Source organism: Strongylocentrotus purpuratus, unplaced genomic scaffold (assembly GCF_000002235.5).
Source record: "Strongylocentrotus purpuratus isolate Spur 01 unplaced genomic scaffold, Spur_5.0 spur5_scaffold_2, whole genome shotgun sequence".
Lineage (NCBI taxonomy): Eukaryota > Metazoa > Echinodermata > Echinoidea > Camarodonta > Strongylocentrotidae > Strongylocentrotus > Strongylocentrotus purpuratus.
Genome location: NW_022145605.1, coordinates 17,393,451 through 17,414,880, shown reverse-complemented (window position 1 = coordinate 17,414,880; position 21,430 = coordinate 17,393,451). Strand labels below are relative to the sequence as shown.

The following is a 21,430-nucleotide window of genomic DNA, read 5'->3' as shown; positions in this document are numbered from 1 at the left end:
AAGGTCACCGGCAGGGACAAGGTTATCCAGCTGCTCGAATGCTGCGACGAACCCCTACGTAGAGACCTCACAAGATCAGCTGGTGGGAGTCTGACCGGCAAGCCCGTGGACGATGTACTGACAGCCATCAAAAAGCTGGCAGTCCGTGAAGAGAACTCTATGGTGGCCCGTGTAGCGCTTCATAACATGCGCCAGGACCGAGATGAAACAGTACGCAGTTACGGGGCCCGCCTACGTGGCCAGGCAGACATCTGCAAGTTCCTCATCAAGTGCCCCGGCTGTGACGCCAACGTCAACTACACTGACGCCATCATGCGGGACGTCCTCACTCGGGGCATCAGTGACCCCGAAATCCAGCTTGACCTCCTTGGCAACAAGAATCAGGACATGATGCTGGAAGAGGTGTTCCAGTTCGTCGAAGCCAAAGAAGCCGGCAAACGATCCGCCTCCTCTCTCCTGGACTCTCACTCCTCAGTGGACGCGGCTAGCAGCACCTACAGGAAAGCCAAGGTGACACCCATTAAGGAGAAACAGGACCTTTGTGGTTACTGCGGCAGGAGAGGGCACGGGAAGAGTGCCCCGGCCAGCGTCCGACAAACTCGGTGCCCAGCATATGGCCACAAATGCACACATTGTGATAGGCCGCATCACATTGAGGGCATGTGCCGCAGCAAAGACAAACCTAAACGCTCATCGCCTGGGGCCCCAAATGATACCGAAGGGGCTATCTTTGATGCCCTCTGCTCTTGCCACACTACAGACACGCCCCATCATGGATCAGCCGTCCCCCTGGACCACCACGTCTATGACAACCTCACCAATACGTGGCTGAAGAGACGGTCATCGCCCCAGCCTTTCATTGGCGTGACCCTCAGGATCGTGCCTGATGACTGCACTGCCTTTGGTTTAAACCTATCTACCCCTACAGTGTCTTGCTCGGTTCCTGCTATGGCAGACACAGGGTGCCAAAGCTGTCTGGCTGGAATCAAGGTCATCCGACGCCTTGGGTTACGTCAATCGGATCTCCTACCGGTCGACATGAAGATGCGCACAGCTACCAAAGGCGGAATCCGGATCCTTGGGGCCGCCATCATCCGTTTCTCTGGCAGAGGCGACCGAGGACAGGTCATTGAAACTCGACAGATGACGTACGTCACTGACAGCTCTGAAAAACTGTTCCTCAGCAAGGAGGCATGCATCGCCCTAGGGATCATCCCTGATACCTTCCCTATATTGGGTACGACTCAACCGGCACACCAGGTAGAAACACAAGCAGCCCTCCAAGATGATTCTGGGGGACCTTGTGACTGCCCCAGGCGTCAACTACCTCCCCCACCTCCAACAAAGCTGCCATTCCCTGCCACTGATGACAACCATATGAAGCTACAACAGCACCTCCTGGAGTACTACCAATCAAGCACATTCAACACTTGTGAACACCAAGTCTTGACCCTCATGGCCAGCCCACCCTTGAAACTGATGGTCGACCCCGATGCTGAGCCAGTTGCGCACCACACACCAGTACCCGTTCCACTCCACTGGCGGGATGCTGTGAAAGCAGGATTGGATCATGACGTGCAGTTGGGTGTGCTCGAACCGGTCCCCATTGGCGAGCCTGTTACCTGGTGTCATCGGATGGTAATTTGCGCAAAGAAGAATGGCACACCGAGACGAACTGTCGATTTCCAGGCGCTCAACGCCCACGCCACACGCGAGACACACCACACACCATCACCATTCCACCAGGCTCGTTCGGTCCCACACAAGAAGAAGAAAACTGTCTTTGATGCATGGAATGGTTACCATAGCGTGCCACTCTGCAGAGAGGACCGTCACCTGACCACCTTCATTACCCCCTGGGGCAGATACCGCTACAAGATGGCCCCTCAAGGATACATTGCCTCCGGTGATGGATATACCAGACGTTATGATGAGATCGTGTCGGACATTCACAACAAAACCAAATGTGTGGATGACGCTCTGTTGTGGGCGGATACATTGGCGGATAGCTACTTCCAAGCTGTCGAGTGGCTGGATGTCTGCGGTCGGAATGGCGTAACCCTCAACCCTGACAAGTTCGTGCTGGGCGCAGATGTTGTTGAGTTTGCTGGATTCGAGATCACCCCCGACAGTGTCCGTCCATGCAAGAAATACTTACAGGCCATCCTGGACTTCCCTACACCAAAGAACATCACCGATGTGCGCTCTTGGTTTGGGCTTGTCAATCAAGTGTCCTATGCCTTCAGCATGACTGCAAAGATGCTGCCGTTCCGCCAGCTCCTGAAGCCAACCACAACCTTCACGTGGGACGAGGCCCTCCAAAGTGCCTTTGATGAATCCAAAGCCATTATCGCCAATGAAATCGAGGAAGGGGTGAAGATCTTTGACCCGAGCAAGCCCACTTGCTTGGCTACAGATTGGTCGAAGCATGGCATTGGCTTCTGGCTTCTGCAGAAACACTGCACTTGCAGTTCCTCGGAACCATTTTGTTGTCCCACTGGATGGCAAATCACGCTTGTAGGCAGCAGGTTCACGCACGCCGCTGAATCTCGCTATGCTCCGATCGAAGGTGAGGCCCTCGCCGTGGCTGATGCCCTAGACAAGGCCAGATACTTCGTACTTGGATGTGAGGACCTCATCCTTGCTGTCGACCACAAGCCCCTTCTGAAGATCCTCACTGACCGCTCCCTCGCAGACATCCCCAACCCTCGTCTGAGGAACTTGAAAGAGAAAACCCTGCGATACAGGTTCCGGATCGTCCATGTCCCAGGTGTCCGACACCGTGCAACGGACTGCCTCTCACGTCACCCGACTGGTGCACCTCAGAAGTTACACCTGCCTGACGATGTTGCGACCATTGGTCCTCCCCCCATCAACTTGACAGAACCCCTGACACTCATGGCTGGCTTTCGCGCTGACACGGGTGCCGACGCCATCGAAGCAGGAACCTTCTCGTCTTCTGTGTCCTCCCTGGACTCCCTGCACCTCAAATCTGTCACGTGGGACAGGGTGCGTACTGCCACAGCCAGCGACGAGGACATGCACTCCCTTGTTGGCTTAGTTGAGTCCGGTCTACCAGCCTTCCGCCATGAACTCCCGGGTCCCCTCCGTGACTACTTTCAGTTTCGGGACGATCTTTATACAGTTGATGGAGTTGTGCTTTACAAGGACCGCATCGTTATCCCCCCTTCTCTCAGGGAGGAAGTGCTGACCCACCTCCATGCTGCCCACCAAGGGGTCACCTCCATGACCGCCAGGGCAGAGGCATCTGTCTTCTGGCCCGGCATCACCCCTGCCATCTCCACCCTCCGTACTAGATGCGACCACTGCAATCGGATTGCGCCGTCCAACCCTAGTTCGCCGCCAGCTCCGCTGACTTCCCCGGCCTACCCATTTCAATGTATTTGTGCTGACTTCTTCCATTACAAAGGCTGCAATTACTTGGTTGTCGTCGACCGATACTCCAACTGGCCAATAGTTGAGAGATCTACCCATGGCGCAGATGGCCTCACCGCTTGCCTACGACGCATCTTTGTCACATTCGGCATCCCTGACGAGCTGGCCTCAGATGGTGGCCCCGAATTTACGGCAGCAGCCACACGTCGGTTCCTCCAAGACTGGGGTATCCATCATCGCCTTTCCTCCGTGGCATACCCCCATAGCAACTGTCGTGCTGAAGTGGGTGTAAAGACCATCAAGCGACTTCTCCTGGACAACACCAGCCCTACCGGTGCCCTCGACACTGACGCATTCCAACGTGCGATGCTTCAGTACAGGAACACGCCTGACAGGGACACCAAGCTCTCTCCCGCCATGTGCGTATTCGGCCATCCTATTCGGGACTTTATTCCGGTGGCACCTGGCAAATACGAGCCTCACCGCACTTGGCGTGAGACCTTTGCGGCTCGGGAAGATGCACTTCGCAATCGCCACATGAGAAGTGCTGAACGCTGGTCAGAGCACACCAAGCGGCTTCCGCCCCTTACAGTTGGTGACCATGTTCGTGTACAGAACCAGATGGGACCACACCCCCTTAAATGGGACAAGTCTGGGATCGTGGTCGAGGTTCGCCAGTTCGACCAATACGTGATCCGCGTCGAAGGCTCCGGGAGAGTTACACTACGGAACAGGAAGTTCCTGAGACAGTATGTTCCAGTGTACCCACGCCCCCCTCCTTTGGTGATGGACGGTGACTTTGGCACAACTCGTCCGAGAACTCGACAGCCCGTCCTGCGGCCAGACGTAGGGGCCCTGCCACGTCCTACTGAACAGCCTGGGGATCCCGCTTCAGGCCCTGAAACAGCCCTACCCATGGTGCCACCACTGGCATGCGCTGACACCCCTGCCACCAGCCAGCCGGGACCTGTCATGCCCGCTGCCCGGGCAGCTCCTACGACCCCTGCCGCTTCTGGGACGTCCAATGGCCCGCCCCGTCGTTCTCTTCGCCCATCTCTGGTTGTTCCTGTCCCTTCTGTCGACACGCAGTTGCCGTCACTCACACCCGTCGGCCGGGCCAGTGCTCCTCCTAGGCGATCTACTCGTTGCCCAGCCAAACCTGTCTGGCACTCAGACTATGACATGTGACATTGACACTCGAACAGTTTGCCTTATGTCTTTAATTCTTTAACTGCTATTTGGCTATTGCATTTCTTGTTTTGCTAGTTTTTGATGACATTCCGTCATGCGTTAGGTTTCGTTTTAGCCTGGTCCGCGTTCACGTTTCTTGTTCTTACATTTTACTTGTCGTTGATCATTGGGTCGTATTTTAAGTCTTTGTCGAACCGTTAGCCTTTCGTTTCTTTTTGCACCAAAGACTTGGGGGAGATAGAGGATTATGTTATAGTTTGATGTTAATTAAGGGTATCTTCTTTTATCTCATTTGTTTACAGACCGTGATCATTGTTGAAGTCTACTGATATCGACTGACACAAATAGCCAGATCTTATTTAGTGAGAGAGAAGGATAGAGAGGGAGAGGGGGAGAGGGGGAGGCTGAGGAGAGTTAGGGAGGAAAAAAGGCATGAAACAGCGAGGGAGGGAGAAAAAAAGGAGACCGTTAGACAGAACCCTAATAACATCGGCCACAACAACAATGATAGAAAAATTACAGATACAAAAAGTACTTACACACATTATTATACTGAAATGTGTTTGACAGGTGAAGGGGTAATTAGCTAGACGAAAAACATAAAATAAAAGAAGGGAAACGTTCTTTAATGAAATAAATCCGAAGCTCCCATTGGCATATTACCGTAAGCACATTCAAGACAGACATTATGAGGTGAATTATCAATGACAAAGACTGATACTAATAATTACGCCCCTAACCAAACTGTACCAGTACCAGATAGTACTAGTGATATATTATCAGGGGCGTAAATCCCGGGAGGGATGGGGGTGCATCCCCCCCCCCCCCCCTCGCTTGAAGGAGGGGGATGGCCTGTACAAATATCCCCCCTGATATTACAAAAAAAAAGAGAGAAAAAAAAGGAAGAAGAAGAAGGAAAAAAATGTGATTGTTTCAATTTCAGCATAATGCATGAGAAATGAGTTATTTTTTTTTATGTATGTATAACTGTAAAGCCTACACGTATACACTATGTCATGATCATTAAGAGTAGTTGCGCGACGTGCGCGAACAAGCACTTCATTAACTTCAGAATAATTTTTCGTTATTTTGCAAGGTATTATTATAGCCAAGACGTAAAGTGCGCCAGCGCGCGAGCGCTTAAAAAGTGCAATCATGTACAGTAGATGCCCGGCTCCCCCCCCCCTAAATCCGGAACACTGCTAAATGTACCAGTCACCCCCCCCCCCCCCCCCCTCTATTTCAGGTAAGCTCTAGTCGATCGAGGGGGACTGGGGCCAATGTTTTTACTTTTCAAAATGAAATAATCCTGAATGAGCTTTCAAAGCTAGCAGGAATTTTAGGAATTTGATCCCGGGATTTAATCAATTTTTCTATGATATTCGAGATATTTTATAAACCCCTTTTACATTTCTCAGGAGAGAAAAAAAAAACAACCCCCTTTTTAAAGAAATCTCCGGGTGAAAAGTCAAATACACCCCTTTTTTTTTTACAATTCTCGGGCCGGATTTTGTCGCGCGAAAAAAAGTACCTCTTTCCTGGAGATTTTAGGAACGCGCATGCGGTCCCTCTGACCCCGGAATGTGGAGGGGGGGGGGGGCGTGTTCAAGACTTACAGTGGCCGTTTGTCTCTTAAGTTATTTCAAGGTAAGCCTGTACACATTATTATTTTTATATTTGAGAACAGAGCTGAGGAAATTAAAAAATTCATTAGATTTAATTAATAAACACATTATATGAATTCCAGGAACATTTTTTTAGAGGTGTGAAGACTGTGAACGCATCTGATTGAGAGTGATAAATAATACGGTAACTGTTCATTTTTTTCATTTTTTTCATTTCAAAGACTTTATTTTCTGCAATCAAACAAATCAGTTATACAACAAATATGGATAATTATATAAAACATAAGGTATGCAAACAATATACAAAATATAGAAACAAATGTATAATACATGAGTAAGAGTAAACTTATACGTTGGGCCATTGCGTGTATAAAGAAAGAAAGCAGAAGGTCGCCGTTATAAGCAAAAGCTTGAGTAGACGGTCAACCGAGCTAAAATAAAAATGAGATGTGAAATATTGGCAAATTAACAAGAAGAGGGGGCCATGATACTCAAATGATATATATTACAATTAAATGTGAATATAGACAGTTGTATTCAATATAAATAATTATAGAATTAGCATATGAATCTCATATTTATATGGCTACTAATTATACGTTAATGACAGAGATAAGAGAGAAACTAAACAAAAACAAGGGTGCAAGTGGTGCGTGTGTGTGCAAGTGCAAGTGTCCTCAAGCGCCAAAATGTTGAATCATCAGTATTACTATGTAACGTCAGACCAAAATTTAATGTAGTTTCTAAAGTTTTAGAAAAAACGCTTTTAATTTTTTTTTTTTTTTTAAAAACCTTTATACATTATATTGTGAAATAATGTGTTTTTTTTAGTGTAGCTTTAAATGAATAGAGAGATGTACACTGTTTAATATGTCTAGGGAGTGCATTCCAAATGTCTGGACCGTGATATCTTATGGACTTAAGCGCTAACAAAGTTTTAGGATTGTGTAAATGAAAATCAGTACAATTACGCGTTGGATATGAGTGAACATGGGAATTAGGAATAAATACGTCATGAAAAAGAGGAAGTGAATTTTGTGTGTATTTAAACATACAGATTGCTGTTTGATATAAGTGCAAATCACTCACTTTTAAAATGTTTAATCTATAAAATAACGGATTTGTATGAGCTAAGTAATTAGAACGAGTACAAATCCTAAGTGCTCTTTTTTGCAAGAGAAAAATTATATTAATCTTAGTTATACTACAGTTCCCCCAAACTACATTACAGTATGTAAAATAAGGTAACACTAATGCATTATATAATGTATAAAGTATTTTCTCGGGTACAAGATCCCTCATTTTACCAATTACCCCAACTGCCCTTGAAATTGATGTTGTAATATTATTTACATGATTATTCCAAGTAAGCTTTGAATCCAAAGTTATACCTAAAAATTTTGTCGATTTCCTTTCAACTATAGAAATATCATCAATAACAATGTTTATAACCTGATCAAAGTGTGTTTGGGAAGCACAAAAATTTATAAAACATGTTTTATCTAAATTAAGTGACAATTTATTGCATTTAAACCATGTTGAGATTTTAACTAATTCATTATTGAGAGTATAAATTAGAGTATTCAAGCATTTATGAGAATAAAATATGTTGGTGTCATCTGCGAAAAGCACGTAAGTAAGAAGTGGTGATGACTTTACTATGTCATTAATATAAATAAGAAAAAGAAGGGGGCCTAAAATTGATCCTTGTGGAACACCACATAACACATTTAAGTTAGGGGAATTAACTGACTGAAATGAAACAAATTGCTTTCGATTAACTAAATAATTCTTAAACAAGTTTAAGGCTGTGCCTCGTATACCATAATGAGTAAGTTTTTGCAACAAAATGTTATGATTCATGGTGTCAAAAGCTTTTGACAGGTCCATAAAAACCCCAATTATATGTTCCTTATTATTAAGTGTTTGAGTTATTTTATCACAAGATTGTATCAAAGCATAATCAGTAGAAAAACCTTTTCGGAATCCAAACTGATTGCAAATAAGAGTATTATTTTCGTGTAAAAAAGAATAAAGGCGTTTATAAACAATTTTTTCTAAAATCTTGGAAATGACCGGCAATAGCGAGATAGGGCGATAATTTTTTATTTGAGTTAAATCATCTTTTTTATGAATAGGAATCACTTTGGCTATCTTTAAGGAGTCCGGGAAAATGCCTGTCGATAGTGATAAATTACAAATATGAACTAGGGGAGAGGCCAAACAATAAATAATTTTCTTTAATAAATACACACTTATTCCATCATAACCGCATGATCTACTCATCTTAAACGATCCAACTATCTCTAATATTTCATTTTCATTCACTGGAATAAAAAATAATGAATTTTCATTAGCATCAAATAAATAATCCTTAAAGTTTTCATTTGAGTGTATTGTCGAGGCTAAACGTGGACCTATACTAACAAAATAGTTATTGAAAGCAGTAGCAATTGAATGAGGGTCCGTGATTTCATTACCACTTTCAACTATCATATCAGAGCATACTTTCTTTTTAGTTTTTAAGAGATCATTAATTGTTTGCCATAATACCTTTACATTCCCTTGATTAGATTCTATTTTATTTGAATAATACCGTTTACGTGATACACGAATTAAAGTTGTTAATCTATTTCTATAATGTTTATATCTATCTTTATTCTGAGCAGTTGGTTTACGCAATGATATTTTATACAAACGATTGCGAGTTAAAATTGATTTCATTAACCCCCGAGTAATCCATGGCTGTTTTATACTTATATTATCTTTTTTTTTAATAAATGGCATATTCTTATCTATATAAAAAGAGAGTTTATGCAAAAAGTTTTGATATGATAAATTAGCATCTTCAACCGAGAATATCTCGCGCCATTGTTCTTTGGACAAATCAGAAATTAAAGAATCAATAGTTTGTTCTGTTTCTTTCCTCTTTTTAACGAAAATATTTTTCCTAGTTTTCTCACTAATGACATTATAGCATATAACAAAAATAGGTAGATGATCTGATATATCTGAGTACAGAATACCATTTAAATGTTCTGCATGTATGACATTTGAGAATATATTATCAATTAATGTTTCACTTATTGTTACATTATCAATTCTAGTAGGTTTAGAAATATGGGGATAACAAGAATATAATAACATAGTATTACAAAATTTCAATATATTATTGTTTGTTTTATTAACTAAGTCTAAATTATAATCACCCATTAAATATATATGTTTATTTTCCTGCGATATCTTATTCAAAACGGAATCTATTTGATTTATGAAAGTATCTACATCACTAGTTGGTGGTCTATAAATAGTTCCTATTATCATATTTTTACTTTTACTCACACTAACTTCTATAAATAAACTTTCGGAACCTTCAATTTCTATATCAGTTCGAATTTTGAAAATAAATGTATTATTTATGTATATGGCAACACCTCCTCCTCTACCATTCTTACGGTCTTTACGTATCATTTCATAATTATAAAGATTAAACATTTCGGGTGAATTTTCATGTAACCACGTTTCTGTGATGCCAATGGCCGAAAAGGGAAAATTATTAATAGAGTCCATTAATATTTCAAAAGGAAGAAAACTTTTATTCAAACTTCGAGCATTTATATGAAGTAGACTAAATTGATTACTAATGTTATTAGTTGGTCTTAAGGTAGATTGATCATGAATGTTATTAAAATCGAAATCAATCTTCTTATTAAATTCATTTATTGTATAATATTCACTATTGTGTTCAATTAAATTTTGGTCATCTATTAAAACATCAGGATTCATTTAATTTGAGTGACATATTAACATGGAGCGCGCAAGAGTGAAGGAGTGAAGGGTGAGCGTGCAGTGACAAGAAAGTGAGAATATCAAAAAAACATAATTCTAAAGATCTATCCAAAAATAAAAAATACATAATTACAATATTGAGAAAATTATCAACAAAATCATGACCGCGGTGTCCTCAAGCAAGACTCCCGATTAATTATAACTATTATAAGTAAATCTAAACACACATCAGTGCAAATACAAAAATGACAAAATTGGACATAAACCTTCAATGAACAAAATCATGTTTGAAAATAACCTGATTACGTCTTGGGCAGGTCCAAGCCATTCGGACTGCGACGCACAGGACACCCAGAGACCCCAAACAAGAAACAACAACACATGAAACCACTCATACGGCCATCCCCCGGCACGAGTCTGCGGCCACCATGGGCCAGTTCACCCGCGGAAAGTTCCAGCTCCGACCAATCTCCCAATCAATTCCAAATGCAACCAATGCGCCGCGCGACGTACGGGACGATGTGGTCCCGCACGTCACGCAGCACATCAACCACATCTAAAACCAATCAAAAAACTGGCCAGAACCAAAACCCCCCACAAACGAACCAGCCCACAACAGCCACAGACCCACACCAAAAGACAGCCACACAAACAATTCCACACGCTGCCACCTCCCGTTCAAAGTCTCCAAACGTCCCGCACGCCACAACCCAAAAAGCTTGGACCTGCCCTCCTACAAAAGATACAAATAATACTTATATGAATGAAACGATTTCAAAGTGTTATTACATATTCAAGAGAACATAAAATAAGCAGTCATTATTCAGTCATTATTCAAGATCTACACGTTTAAATGGTACACATTTATACTCAATTTAACAAGCAACGGACAGAAAGAAAAAAGAAAGGCGTGCCCAAGAAAGATGTGTACAATACAAAGCTATACAACCTAAATGTGGGTCGCTGGGCCTGGGGATTTCAAAACAAATAAAATGAGGAGTTACTTGCGTGTGCTCATATTCATACAATAACATTGGAAGCACCACGTTCGGAAAAAAAACACATCGCATTGGGCTGACGAACACTGTTTGTGAACAATGCTCGTCACCCCAAAGCACCATGCCCTCCAAACGCCGCATTGCCCCGAACTTACAAGCCTAAACTCAAAATCGAATAAAAGAGCATTATTTTATGAACGCAAACAAATAAAGAAGGGTTCAATGTAAAGTCCCACTTTCACATTATCTGCGTATTAGCATACAGGAAAGGCTTGCCCATGAAAGAATGGTTACACAGCTACTATACAACCTGGATGTGGGTCGCAGGGGATTTCAAATACAAAATTGAATAGGGGGTCACTAGTCTTGTATGTGTTCATTCATACAATAACATTGAAAGTACGAACTGGACATCGTAAAGGTACCGGAATCAGAAAAAGGCCACAATAAACACAATTGTTATCAAAATACATTTGCATAAAGGTACAAGATAAATTTAACAATCAAATCAAATTAGTGTCTTAGTATTATCACTGTTATGCATTGCCCAAGTCCTACTCGGTGGTTGTCATTTTGTTCACACCTTTAGAAAACTACATGGGGTATGGACTATGTTGCGTGTTAACTAGTAATCCCACATAATTCCCTTTTTTAATTAAACTACTAAAAAGCAGTATCCCTCCAGACAAGAAAACACTTAATAAATGATCACATCCAGACAAATTGATTATGGTTAAAAACTGGTTCTATATTCTATAATTTCACATAAGATACAATGATTACAGAATTATCAGAAACCTCTTCTGTCTATCTCAACAGTGACAGACAATTAAACTATCACTAGGCCCTTGGTAGTTACTATTAATAATCAAACATAGATAACTTCCAACAGCACATTAATGTAAAGGAGACTCAACTTAGTCACTATGGTATTAATGATTACCGCTGAATACAAGTCTCGAAATATCAGGAGTCTAGCTGTTCAGTACAACTTAAAACAGTACTAAAACAAGTCAGTTAAATATCATTCACACTGCATGAATAATAACAGTCAAGAAAATACTACTCAAATCTAAGCTAGACAGCGTTTAGATTTACTTACATAGGCACGAAATATTGTGGTTCAAGAAACCACTAAACAAATCTCTACTTGTGTATGTGTACGGAATGCACAACACGAGAATACAACAATATATCAGTGGATCTAGACTATAGCAGATCTAGATCAGTAGACCAGGCATAGGCCTAGAACTAGTGCAATTATAAACATGTAAAATATGTGTTAGTAAGCGTACGCACTCAACAACAGGCACTCAGTCAGTCAAAATAAGGCCTCACAATGATAAACAATGCAAAGCATAAATCACAATATAATTAACGTTACGTGAGTCATTGGAGTTGAATTCAAAGTAGGCTAGATCTTCTTCAAGTTCTAGATAGATGTAGAAACTAGCTAGTCGAAAACGGTGGTCGATGAGCTGGTTGTCGATCGCGTAGAAAATGCAGACGATGATCGACGCTAGATGAACGATAACGATGATGCATGAAGACGATGACTAGGGTCTACGTCTACAGTGATGAAGACAATGATGGTGCAGATGATGATGAAGACAACGATGATGAAGACAACGATGATGAAGACGATGATGATGAATCAGTATAAACAGATGAATACAATGATGATGCAGTCAATGTCAATAGATCAACTTCAGTGACTTGCGATGCAGGTAGAAGAATCAAATGTCGAGACAATATATATCATATGAAGTCGATGATAAAAGGTTGTCAAACAATAATACAGGTGAGAAAAACGTTAGATCATATTAAATGTTCTATTCTCACTGCTGGTGAATTAAAGTGTCGTCAATGCTGAACATCGAGAGAGTCAAAATATATCTTGCAAAACGTACAAGATGTAAATAGGTGAGCACGTCCACCGGGAATGGTCCGGGGACGTAGCAGTTCAATCCTCGTTGGATACAATTTTCTAGGTACAAATATCAACACAATAACAGCATGTGTGTATACCAATATTAAAACAGCTCACTGATTCCCGCACAGGAAAATCAGAAGAGCGCCAATCAACTACAGCGCGATTGGTTCAAAACAAGCGCACATGTATGTTAATAAGGCACGTGATCTAAATACTTATGAATAAATACGCGTACATCTATGTTAATTGGTCATGTGATCAAAATACTAATGAATAAACATCGTTATATAATAAATCGAGTTAAAACCAGTTCTGAGGACATGGCGTAATACCAAATCCTCGAACTCTCAATGACTTCTAAAGCGGCCATTTTGGATTAAAAACACAATATGTATACCAGTGAATTATAAATGAATGCACTGTAACATTTGTCGCTACACACCTAAAACTTAAGGGACGAGGGGATGATATTTAAGGGCTGCAATGCATGTGATGTTTGTGTAGGTCTATGAATGAATTAATTTGTTGTTCATATTGAATGAATTTAATTTAATTCAGATAAATAGGGCTTAATAAGAGTCGAAAACGGTGCAACGAATCGTAATATAATAATAATTAAATCAAACGTCTAAGCTTTTCACGCTTCGCGCGGGAAGAGGGAAACTGAATTCAGACAAGGATTAAGAGTCGAGAACAGTACACCCAATCGTCTGCTTTCTCTAATAATTTAATGAAACGTCAAAACTTCCGCGCTTTGCGCGGGAGGGGTAAACCGAATTCAGATAAAGATTAAGAGTCGAGCACGGTTTAACAAATCGTCTACTTTCTCTAATAATTTAATGAAATGTCAAAGCTTCCGCGCTTTGCGTGGGAGAGAGAGGGAGAAACTGAATTAATACAAGGATTAAGAGTCGAGCACGGTTCAACGAATTCTCTACTTTCTCTAATAATTTAAGGAAACGCCAAGGCTTCTGCGCTTCGCGCGAGAGGGGTAAATTGAATTAAGATAAATAGGGCTAATTAACCCTAATAAGGCCGGGGGGGCATTATGGCCCCCCCCCCCTCCACGATTTTTCTGATTGCTCAAGAACGCATATGGATGGCGCCCCGCCACTCCCTGACTTTTTCTTTAGAGTCTTGCGCAACTTTTAAAAGATTTTTTTTTTAAATCGGACCTACGGTTACAAGGTCACGTGACCTTTTGTCTTTGCATGTCAGCCCGAAAATCGCTCATTTTCGTGATTTGTGTACAAAACATATGGAAAAATCATTATTCCTAAAAACAGATCAAACATGGGTTATTGGGTCTTGTTTAAAGTTTAGGTGGTTGTTTTGGGTGTCAAAATAATTGAATTGTAGTAAGAAATGAAATAAAACAACAAAAACAATGAAATACATAAGAAATTATCAAAACAAGGGATAACATAAGGAATAAGCTGGCTCTTCCAAATTTTTTTGTTGTATTATTATTCAGAATGGTCTAATGAATATATGTAGTGAAAAAGAATGCCTAATTATGAATAATGTTTGATTTATGGGTAAAAATGTGAGTTTTATGACTTTATTTGCATAAATTACCATAAATATGCAAATGAGTGAATTTTTCAAAAAATTGAAATTATCATATTATTCTATACACTTCACTTGACATGCGTGCAAATTTTCGCGGCGATCGGTCCCTTCGCAGCCGAGATCTTAAGGGGGGCCATAATGCCCCCCCCCCCCCCGGCCATACTAAGACCTCAAATAGCCCGGCCTTATTAGGGTTAAGAGTCGAAAACGGTACAACAAATCGTCTGCTTTCTCTAATAATTTGATGAAACGTCAAAACTTCCGCGCGGGAGGGGGGCTAGGGGGGGGGAACTAAATTCAGACAAGGATTAACAGTCGAGAACGGTACAGCAAATCGTCTTCTTTTTATCATAATTTAATGAAACGCCAAAGCTTTCGCGCTTCGCGCGGGAGGGGGGGGGGGGGGAGGAAATTCATTCAGACAAGGGTTAACAGTAAAAAAAATGGTACAATAAATGGTCTTCTTTTCCTAATAATTTAAGGAAACGTCTAAGCTTCCGCGCTTCGCGCGGTAGGCCTATCAGCCACACCCCCTAACACACCCCCACACCCCCTTAATGTTTGAATCAAGTTCCCCTTCATCCGCGCATAGCGCGGAAGCTCTGACTTTTTATTAGATTGTTGAAGAAAGAAGACGATTTCGTACCATTCTCGACTTTTAATCCTTAATGTTTGAATCAAGTTCCCCTTCCTCCGCGCGTAGCGCGGAAGCTCTGACGTTTTATTAGATTATTAAAGAAAGAAGACGTTTCGATGTAGGCCATTCTCGACTCTTAATCCTTGTGTGAATTCAATTTCCCCCCCTCCCGCGCGAAGCGCGGAAGCTTTGACGTTTCATTAAATTATTAGAGGAAGAAGACGATTCGTTGTATCGTGTCCTTGTCTGAGTGCAATTCGCCATAATTTGTCATAAAGTGCATCTATGCTTACACTGTCTAGGATTGTCTGATGTTGCAGATTGCTACTTTTGCGCTTCGCGTTTAACATTTAGCTCGTTGCTTTTTAACGCTGCGTCTTGCATCTGGCGCACTGCATTACTATGATGCTGTTGATTGAACAAAGGGAATAAATTCATCAATTCCTGATGAAGCCGTATGAACGCGAATTCAATTTATTCTTGTCTCATATACGGTTGTCACATTTACTTCGTATATATGTATGTATTATGAAAATGAGATAACAAAATGTGTATATTGACGGTCATCTTGCGAGTAATAACCATTAACTACTCTCATCGGGCTCTCATCATTAATTTTTTTGTTTTGTTTTGAGGGTGAATTATTGGGGGGATTATTGTACAGGCCATCCCCCCCCCCCCACCTGAAATATTGGGGGGGGAGGGGATATATCCCCCCCATCCCCCCGGGATCGACACCCATGTTGGGACATTTAATTTTGTCGGTAATTGGGGGCTAGTTTTGTCGGTACTCGTTGGCCTCTACAACCCCCCCCCCCCCCCCCCCCCCCACTGAAAATGGTCTAGCGACGCCCATGACCATTATACATTATTTTCTGATGGGACTCAAAATAAAGAGTTCGCATCTTCCTGACGAAATACTCAATCTTTCGGAGTTCATTATTATAAAGCACCACAGTTTGCAGCTGTCAGTATTTCGAAATATGTTCAATTCTTTTACTTTATGGTTGTCAAATTAGGCATGTGCGTGCATGTATGTATGCATGTATAAAATTATGTACATGTGTTTGGGTATGTCTGTGTTTGTTCGTTTGTGTGCGTTCGTGTGTGTGCGTGTGTGTGTGTGTGTGTGTGTGTGTGTGTGCGTGTGTGTGTGTGTGCGTGTGTGTGTGTGTCTGTTGTGTTTGCGTGCGTGCGCGATCGCGCGCGCTTGCGTAAATAATTGGTGTAGGCGTGTGCTCGTGCTATGTGATGGCTATCGCCGATCATCCCCCCACTCCTCGGTACGGATTTACGCCCCTGTATGTTATCCAGTACATATTAGGGACTTTTAGATTTGCACGTCGACACGGTGGACTGCTACGTGTGACGTCCCTTTAAGTCAAAGGACGTCACACGTAGCAGTCCATTATGTCGACGTGCAAATCTAAAAGTCCCCATTGTTGGGGGAATTCCCGCATGCTATAAGTATAACGAGAGGGGTTGTTGACTTGCGTTGCGTGGGTCAACAGTTCAAGTATCGCATGTCGCTGAATGTCGGTGGGAATTCCCACTCTCTACAAACAATTATCATACACCTCTTATTGAGAGCATAGTCGCCGTTAGAGCTACTTCGTATAAACGTAAGTTCCAAAGAAGATTGCTTTTAAGTAATTTCATAATGTTGTACCTGTAGTATATAATGTGCATCATTGTAACTGCTTGACTTTACCAGATACGAGAATGGGCTGTGTGGTTTTTAATTTGAACCTAGATCACGTCTCACCGCCTCGTCTGTTGACTTACAGTAATTAGGGACTTTTAGATTCGCACGAAGACAATAGGTCTATATATGCTACGATCGACGTCTTGAATGGACGTCACACGTATCAGTCTACGCAAATCTAAAAGTCCCTATTGTAAGGTAATCTAACCATCACAATAGGGTAGCAGCGGTAAAAAATTGAATCATGGAAAAATCACTCCCATTACCAGAGACTTTTGAGAAGGTTGCTGGCCTGAATCAAGCTGATGCATGGCCAAAATGGTACCGGAGGTTCAAGCGCTATCGGACCACATCGGGGCTCGCTTCACAGCCGGATGGAGAACAGCTAGGTCAGTACACTGTTGTATGCCATGGGTGACTGTGCGGACGACATTATTATGACTCGGGGGTATTGATGAAAGCACCGCAACTTACACAAGCGTTGTGGCAGCATTCGAAGCACATTTCAACATAAGAAAGAACACTACCGTTGCAAGTACAAAGTTTAACAGGCGTAGCCAGCAGCCTCGGGAAAGTGTAGATACTTTCATTAACGATTTATATCGGCTAGCTCAAGACTGTGAGTACAAAACATTAAAAGATGAACTGATCCGAGATAGGATGGTTGTTGGTGTGCTTGATGATGGATTGTCTGATCAACTCCAAGCGAAGGATGATTTGACATTAGAGAAGGCCGTTCAAGTAAGCAGGCAAGCAGAAGCTCGAAAAGCAAATAGACCAGTTGTTCGAGGTGAAGGAATACATGCAGATGTTGCCCAAGTAGAGCAAGTAAAATGAAGAAATGTAAGTGACACAAAATATGTAAGACCAAAACGCAGTCAGCAAGACACACTTACAAGTCAAATGCAAGGTGGTTGTATGTTTTGTGGCAGACAGAAGCATGACCGTGCCAATTGCCCCGCCCGAGAGGCTACATGTCATAAGTGTGTAAAAATAGGTCACTTTCGAGCGGTATGCCGCAGTTCATCATTTGGAGCAAAGAATACAGTGCATGAGTTGGAGGATTCCCTTGACGTGGAGACTGTTTTCCTGGGTGAGATTAAGGACACCAGCAAGAACTATTGGGGTGCTTATCTTCAAGTAGATGGCAACACTACGCACTTCAAATTAGACAGTGGTGCCGCGGTAACTGTACTATCAGATGGACTACAGTGGCTTCGTGGAATAAAACTGAAGCCTGTAGGTAAGAGACTCTGCGGACCAGGAAAAACAAAACTAGAAGTTTTGGGACAGATCAAAGCCATTCTCCAACACAAAAATAGGAGAGTCTCAGAAACCGTCTACGTTGTCAGGAATCAAGATTGCTCATTGTTCAGCAGAAAGGCATGTGAAGAGCTGAATCTATTGATCAGAGTAGAGGAACTTGGAGATACCCAGAAGGAGCAGGCGAATTTCAGGGCTGAATTTCCACAGCTATTTACTGGATTGGGGAAACTAGAATATGAGTATTATATCACACTATCCCCAGGAGCAAAACCGGTATGTCTCTACACACCTCGGAGAGTTCCTCACCCCCTCTTGCCAAAAGTGAAAAAGGAAATTGACTCGATGTTAGAACAAGAAGTAATTTCTCCTGTTACAGAGCCTACGAAATGGTGCTCCGGAATGGTACCAGTCCCAAAACCTAGTGGAGCAATCAGGATTTGTGTTGATCTTACACAACTCAACAAAGCAGTAGAGCGGGAAGTACATCCAATGGCATCAGTTGATGAAAGCCTTGCCAAGCTAGGGAAAGGCACTATCTTCACCAAGCTGGATGCAGACAGTGGGTTCTGGCAGCTGCCCTTAGATGAAGAATCGAAGCTTCTGACAACTTTCATCACACCGTTCGGTAGGTTTTGCTTCAATAAGCTACCGTTCGGGATCTCATCCGCTCCCGAGATATTCCAACACACAATGTCTGGTATCCTGGAGGGTCTGGAAGGAGTCATCTACTACATGGATGATGTTCTGATACATGGAGCTACAACAGCAGAACATGACACTAGGGTGAGAGCAGTGTTGCAGCGTGTTGTGGAAGCTGGCCTCACCCTTAACAGCAAATGTGAATTTTCACGAGAGACAATGAAATTCTTAGGCCACATTGTGGATGCAACAGGTGTGAAAATTGATCCAGAAAAAACATGGGCAATCAGAGAGGTTCCGGCACCAAGGACCATCACAGAACTTCAAAGATTCATGGGTATTGTTCATCAAGTTGGAAAGTTCCTACCCAATTTGGTAGTACTACGTGTACTCTTGAGGAAGGACAACGGATGGTGCTGGGAGGAACCACAACAGAGAGCATTTGTGCACATAAAGAAAATGATGAAAGATGTCACTGAAGTTCTTGCCCACTACGACCCATCATTGCTTACAACTATTGCTGCTGATGCATCGTCGACTGGAGTAGGAGCAATACTGCTCCAGACTCAGAAGGATGGACACCGACGGCCAGTCTGCTATGCATCCCGTTCGCTGACTGAGACTGAGCAACGTTACGCAGTCATTGAGAAGGAAGCTCTAGCGGCTACATGGGCTTGTGAAAAGTTCAGTGACTATGTTCTTGGTATGTCCTTCAACATTGAAACTGACCACAAGCCTTTGGTCACACTGCTCAACACAAAGGAATTGTCAAAGTTGCCCCCTAGGGTGCTGAGATTTCGACTAAGGTTGATGAGATATGATGCAACCACAGAATACGTGCCTGAAAAGCAACAGGCCACAGCAGACGCCCTCTCAAGAGCACCAGTAGCATCCCCAAAGCCAGAGGACATAGCTGAGCTAAACGAATTGACCGAAGCCTTCGCATCTTCATCTACCCTCACCTTACCTGCAACAGACCGGAGACTGGAGGAGATTAGAGACGCACAGAGACTTGATGAAGAATGTGCGTTAATCAGAGAGTATTGTGAGAAAGGCTGGCCTGACTACATGCCTCACAACTCTATCCTCAGGCAATACTTTGAACAGAGGGGACACCTCAGTGTGATTGATGATTTGCTCATGTATGATGAAAGACTGGTCATTCCCAGGGCTCTGAGACTAGACATCCTACAGCGCTTACATCAAGGTCATCTAGGCATCACAAAGTGCAGAGCCAGAGCTCGACAGTCGGTCTGGTGGCCAGGCCTCTCGAAGTCAGCGGAAGAGATGATCTCCAGATGTACTACTTGTACCATCCATAGTCAGGAGACTAAAGAACCATTGATGACTTCATCCTTCCCAATGCGTCCTTGGGAGAGACTAGGAATGGATCTCTTTGAGTATCAAGGAAAGATGTTTCTTATAGTAGAGGACTACTATTCAAGATGGATAGAAGTAAAAAGGCTACATGGACACACTTCTGAAGCCGTGATCAAATCCTTGAAGGAGATATTTGCTGTACACGGTATCCCTGATGTGGTGATTTCGGATAACGGACCACAATTCGCGAATGAGACTTTCCAGAAATTCGCTGAGAAGTATAGGTTTGTCCATACTACCAGCTCGCCAAGGTATCCTCAGGCAAATGGGGAAGCGGAGCGAGGTGTACGAACAGTGAAAGCCTTGTTGAAAAAGAACGATGATATCGACCTTGCTTTGCTGAGTTAACAGTGGACACCACTTCAGAATGGTCTGGCGCCATGTGAGCTGCTCATGGGACGGAGACTGCGAACTGAACTCCCCACTCTACCTGATACACTTATGCCACAAGTCCATGCTCAAGACTTGGAAAAGGTGAGAGTGAGAGAAGACAAGTACCATTCAAATCAGACACTGAACTACAACCAACGACATAGAACCCGCATCCTACCAACCCTACAGCAAGGTGACGGAGTGTGGATCCGAGATCAAGCTCGCCGTGGTCAAGTGGTCAGTGGGACCCGTCATCCACGTTCCTACATCATCCAAACGGATAATGGTAGGGTAGGTGAGACGAAACAGACGTGCCTTGGTAGCCCTTCATAGCCCGGATGTCACTGACCCTGACAAAGCCCCCTCTACCCCCTCAACCCCTCTCAATGATGACAACATTGTAGGTCCTGAGCAACTTCCCAATCCCCCGCCTACCCAGGATCCTCAAAACACACTGGGATACCATACCCGTTCTGGTAGACTAGTCAAACAACCACATCGATTGACTTTGTAGAAGATAAAAGGGAAGCATGAAGAAAAGAAGTTTGAAGAAATCAAGATAGAGGATTAGTAATGAACATTACTTGACAAGGGATATTGGATATGTAATACAAAGTTTGTGTATGAAAACAAGAAGTTGGCTCAAGAAATATATATACACCCCTGCATTCCCAAATTAGTGTTTTAATGTAACTTGAAAAGAACTGTCAAATACTTGAGGGGAGATGTAGTATAATGTGTATCATTGTAACTGCTTGAAATAAGACTAAACTTTACCAGATACGAGACTGGGCTGTGTGGTATTAATGGTTGAACCATGATCACGTCTCACCGCCTCGTCTGTTGACTTACAGTAATTGTAAGGTAGTCTAACCATCACAATAGTACCGGTTAGGCCCTATTAATCGTGGAATGTTTTATGTTTCA

General features: G+C 42.8%; 1 protein-coding gene across 1 annotated transcript; it reads left to right on the top strand.

Annotated features, from left to right (window-relative positions):
• The first annotated feature begins 17,164 nt into the window (after positions 1-17,164).
• LOC100889265 (uncharacterized protein K02A2.6-like) lies at positions 17,165-20,479 on the top strand. The gene is made up of 2 exons (XM_030991089.1): positions 17,165-17,235; positions 17,779-20,479. Exons 1-2 carry the CDS (start codon positions 17,165-17,167, stop codon positions 20,477-20,479), a joined length of 2,772 nt encoding a protein of 923 aa, XP_030846949.1.
• The last annotated feature ends 951 nt before the right edge of the window (positions 20,480-21,430 follow it).

Excerpts from the sequence above, each read along its gene's own strand:
- LOC100889265 (XM_030991089.1), top strand. The coding sequence starts at position 17,165 with ATGGTACCGGAGGTTCAAGCGCTATCGGACCACATCGGGGCTCGCTTC. Across the intron at positions 17,236-17,778 it reads GCCGGATGGAGAACAGCTAG|ACAGAAGCATGACCGTGCCA; the intron begins GTCAGTACACTG and ends GTTTTGTGGCAG.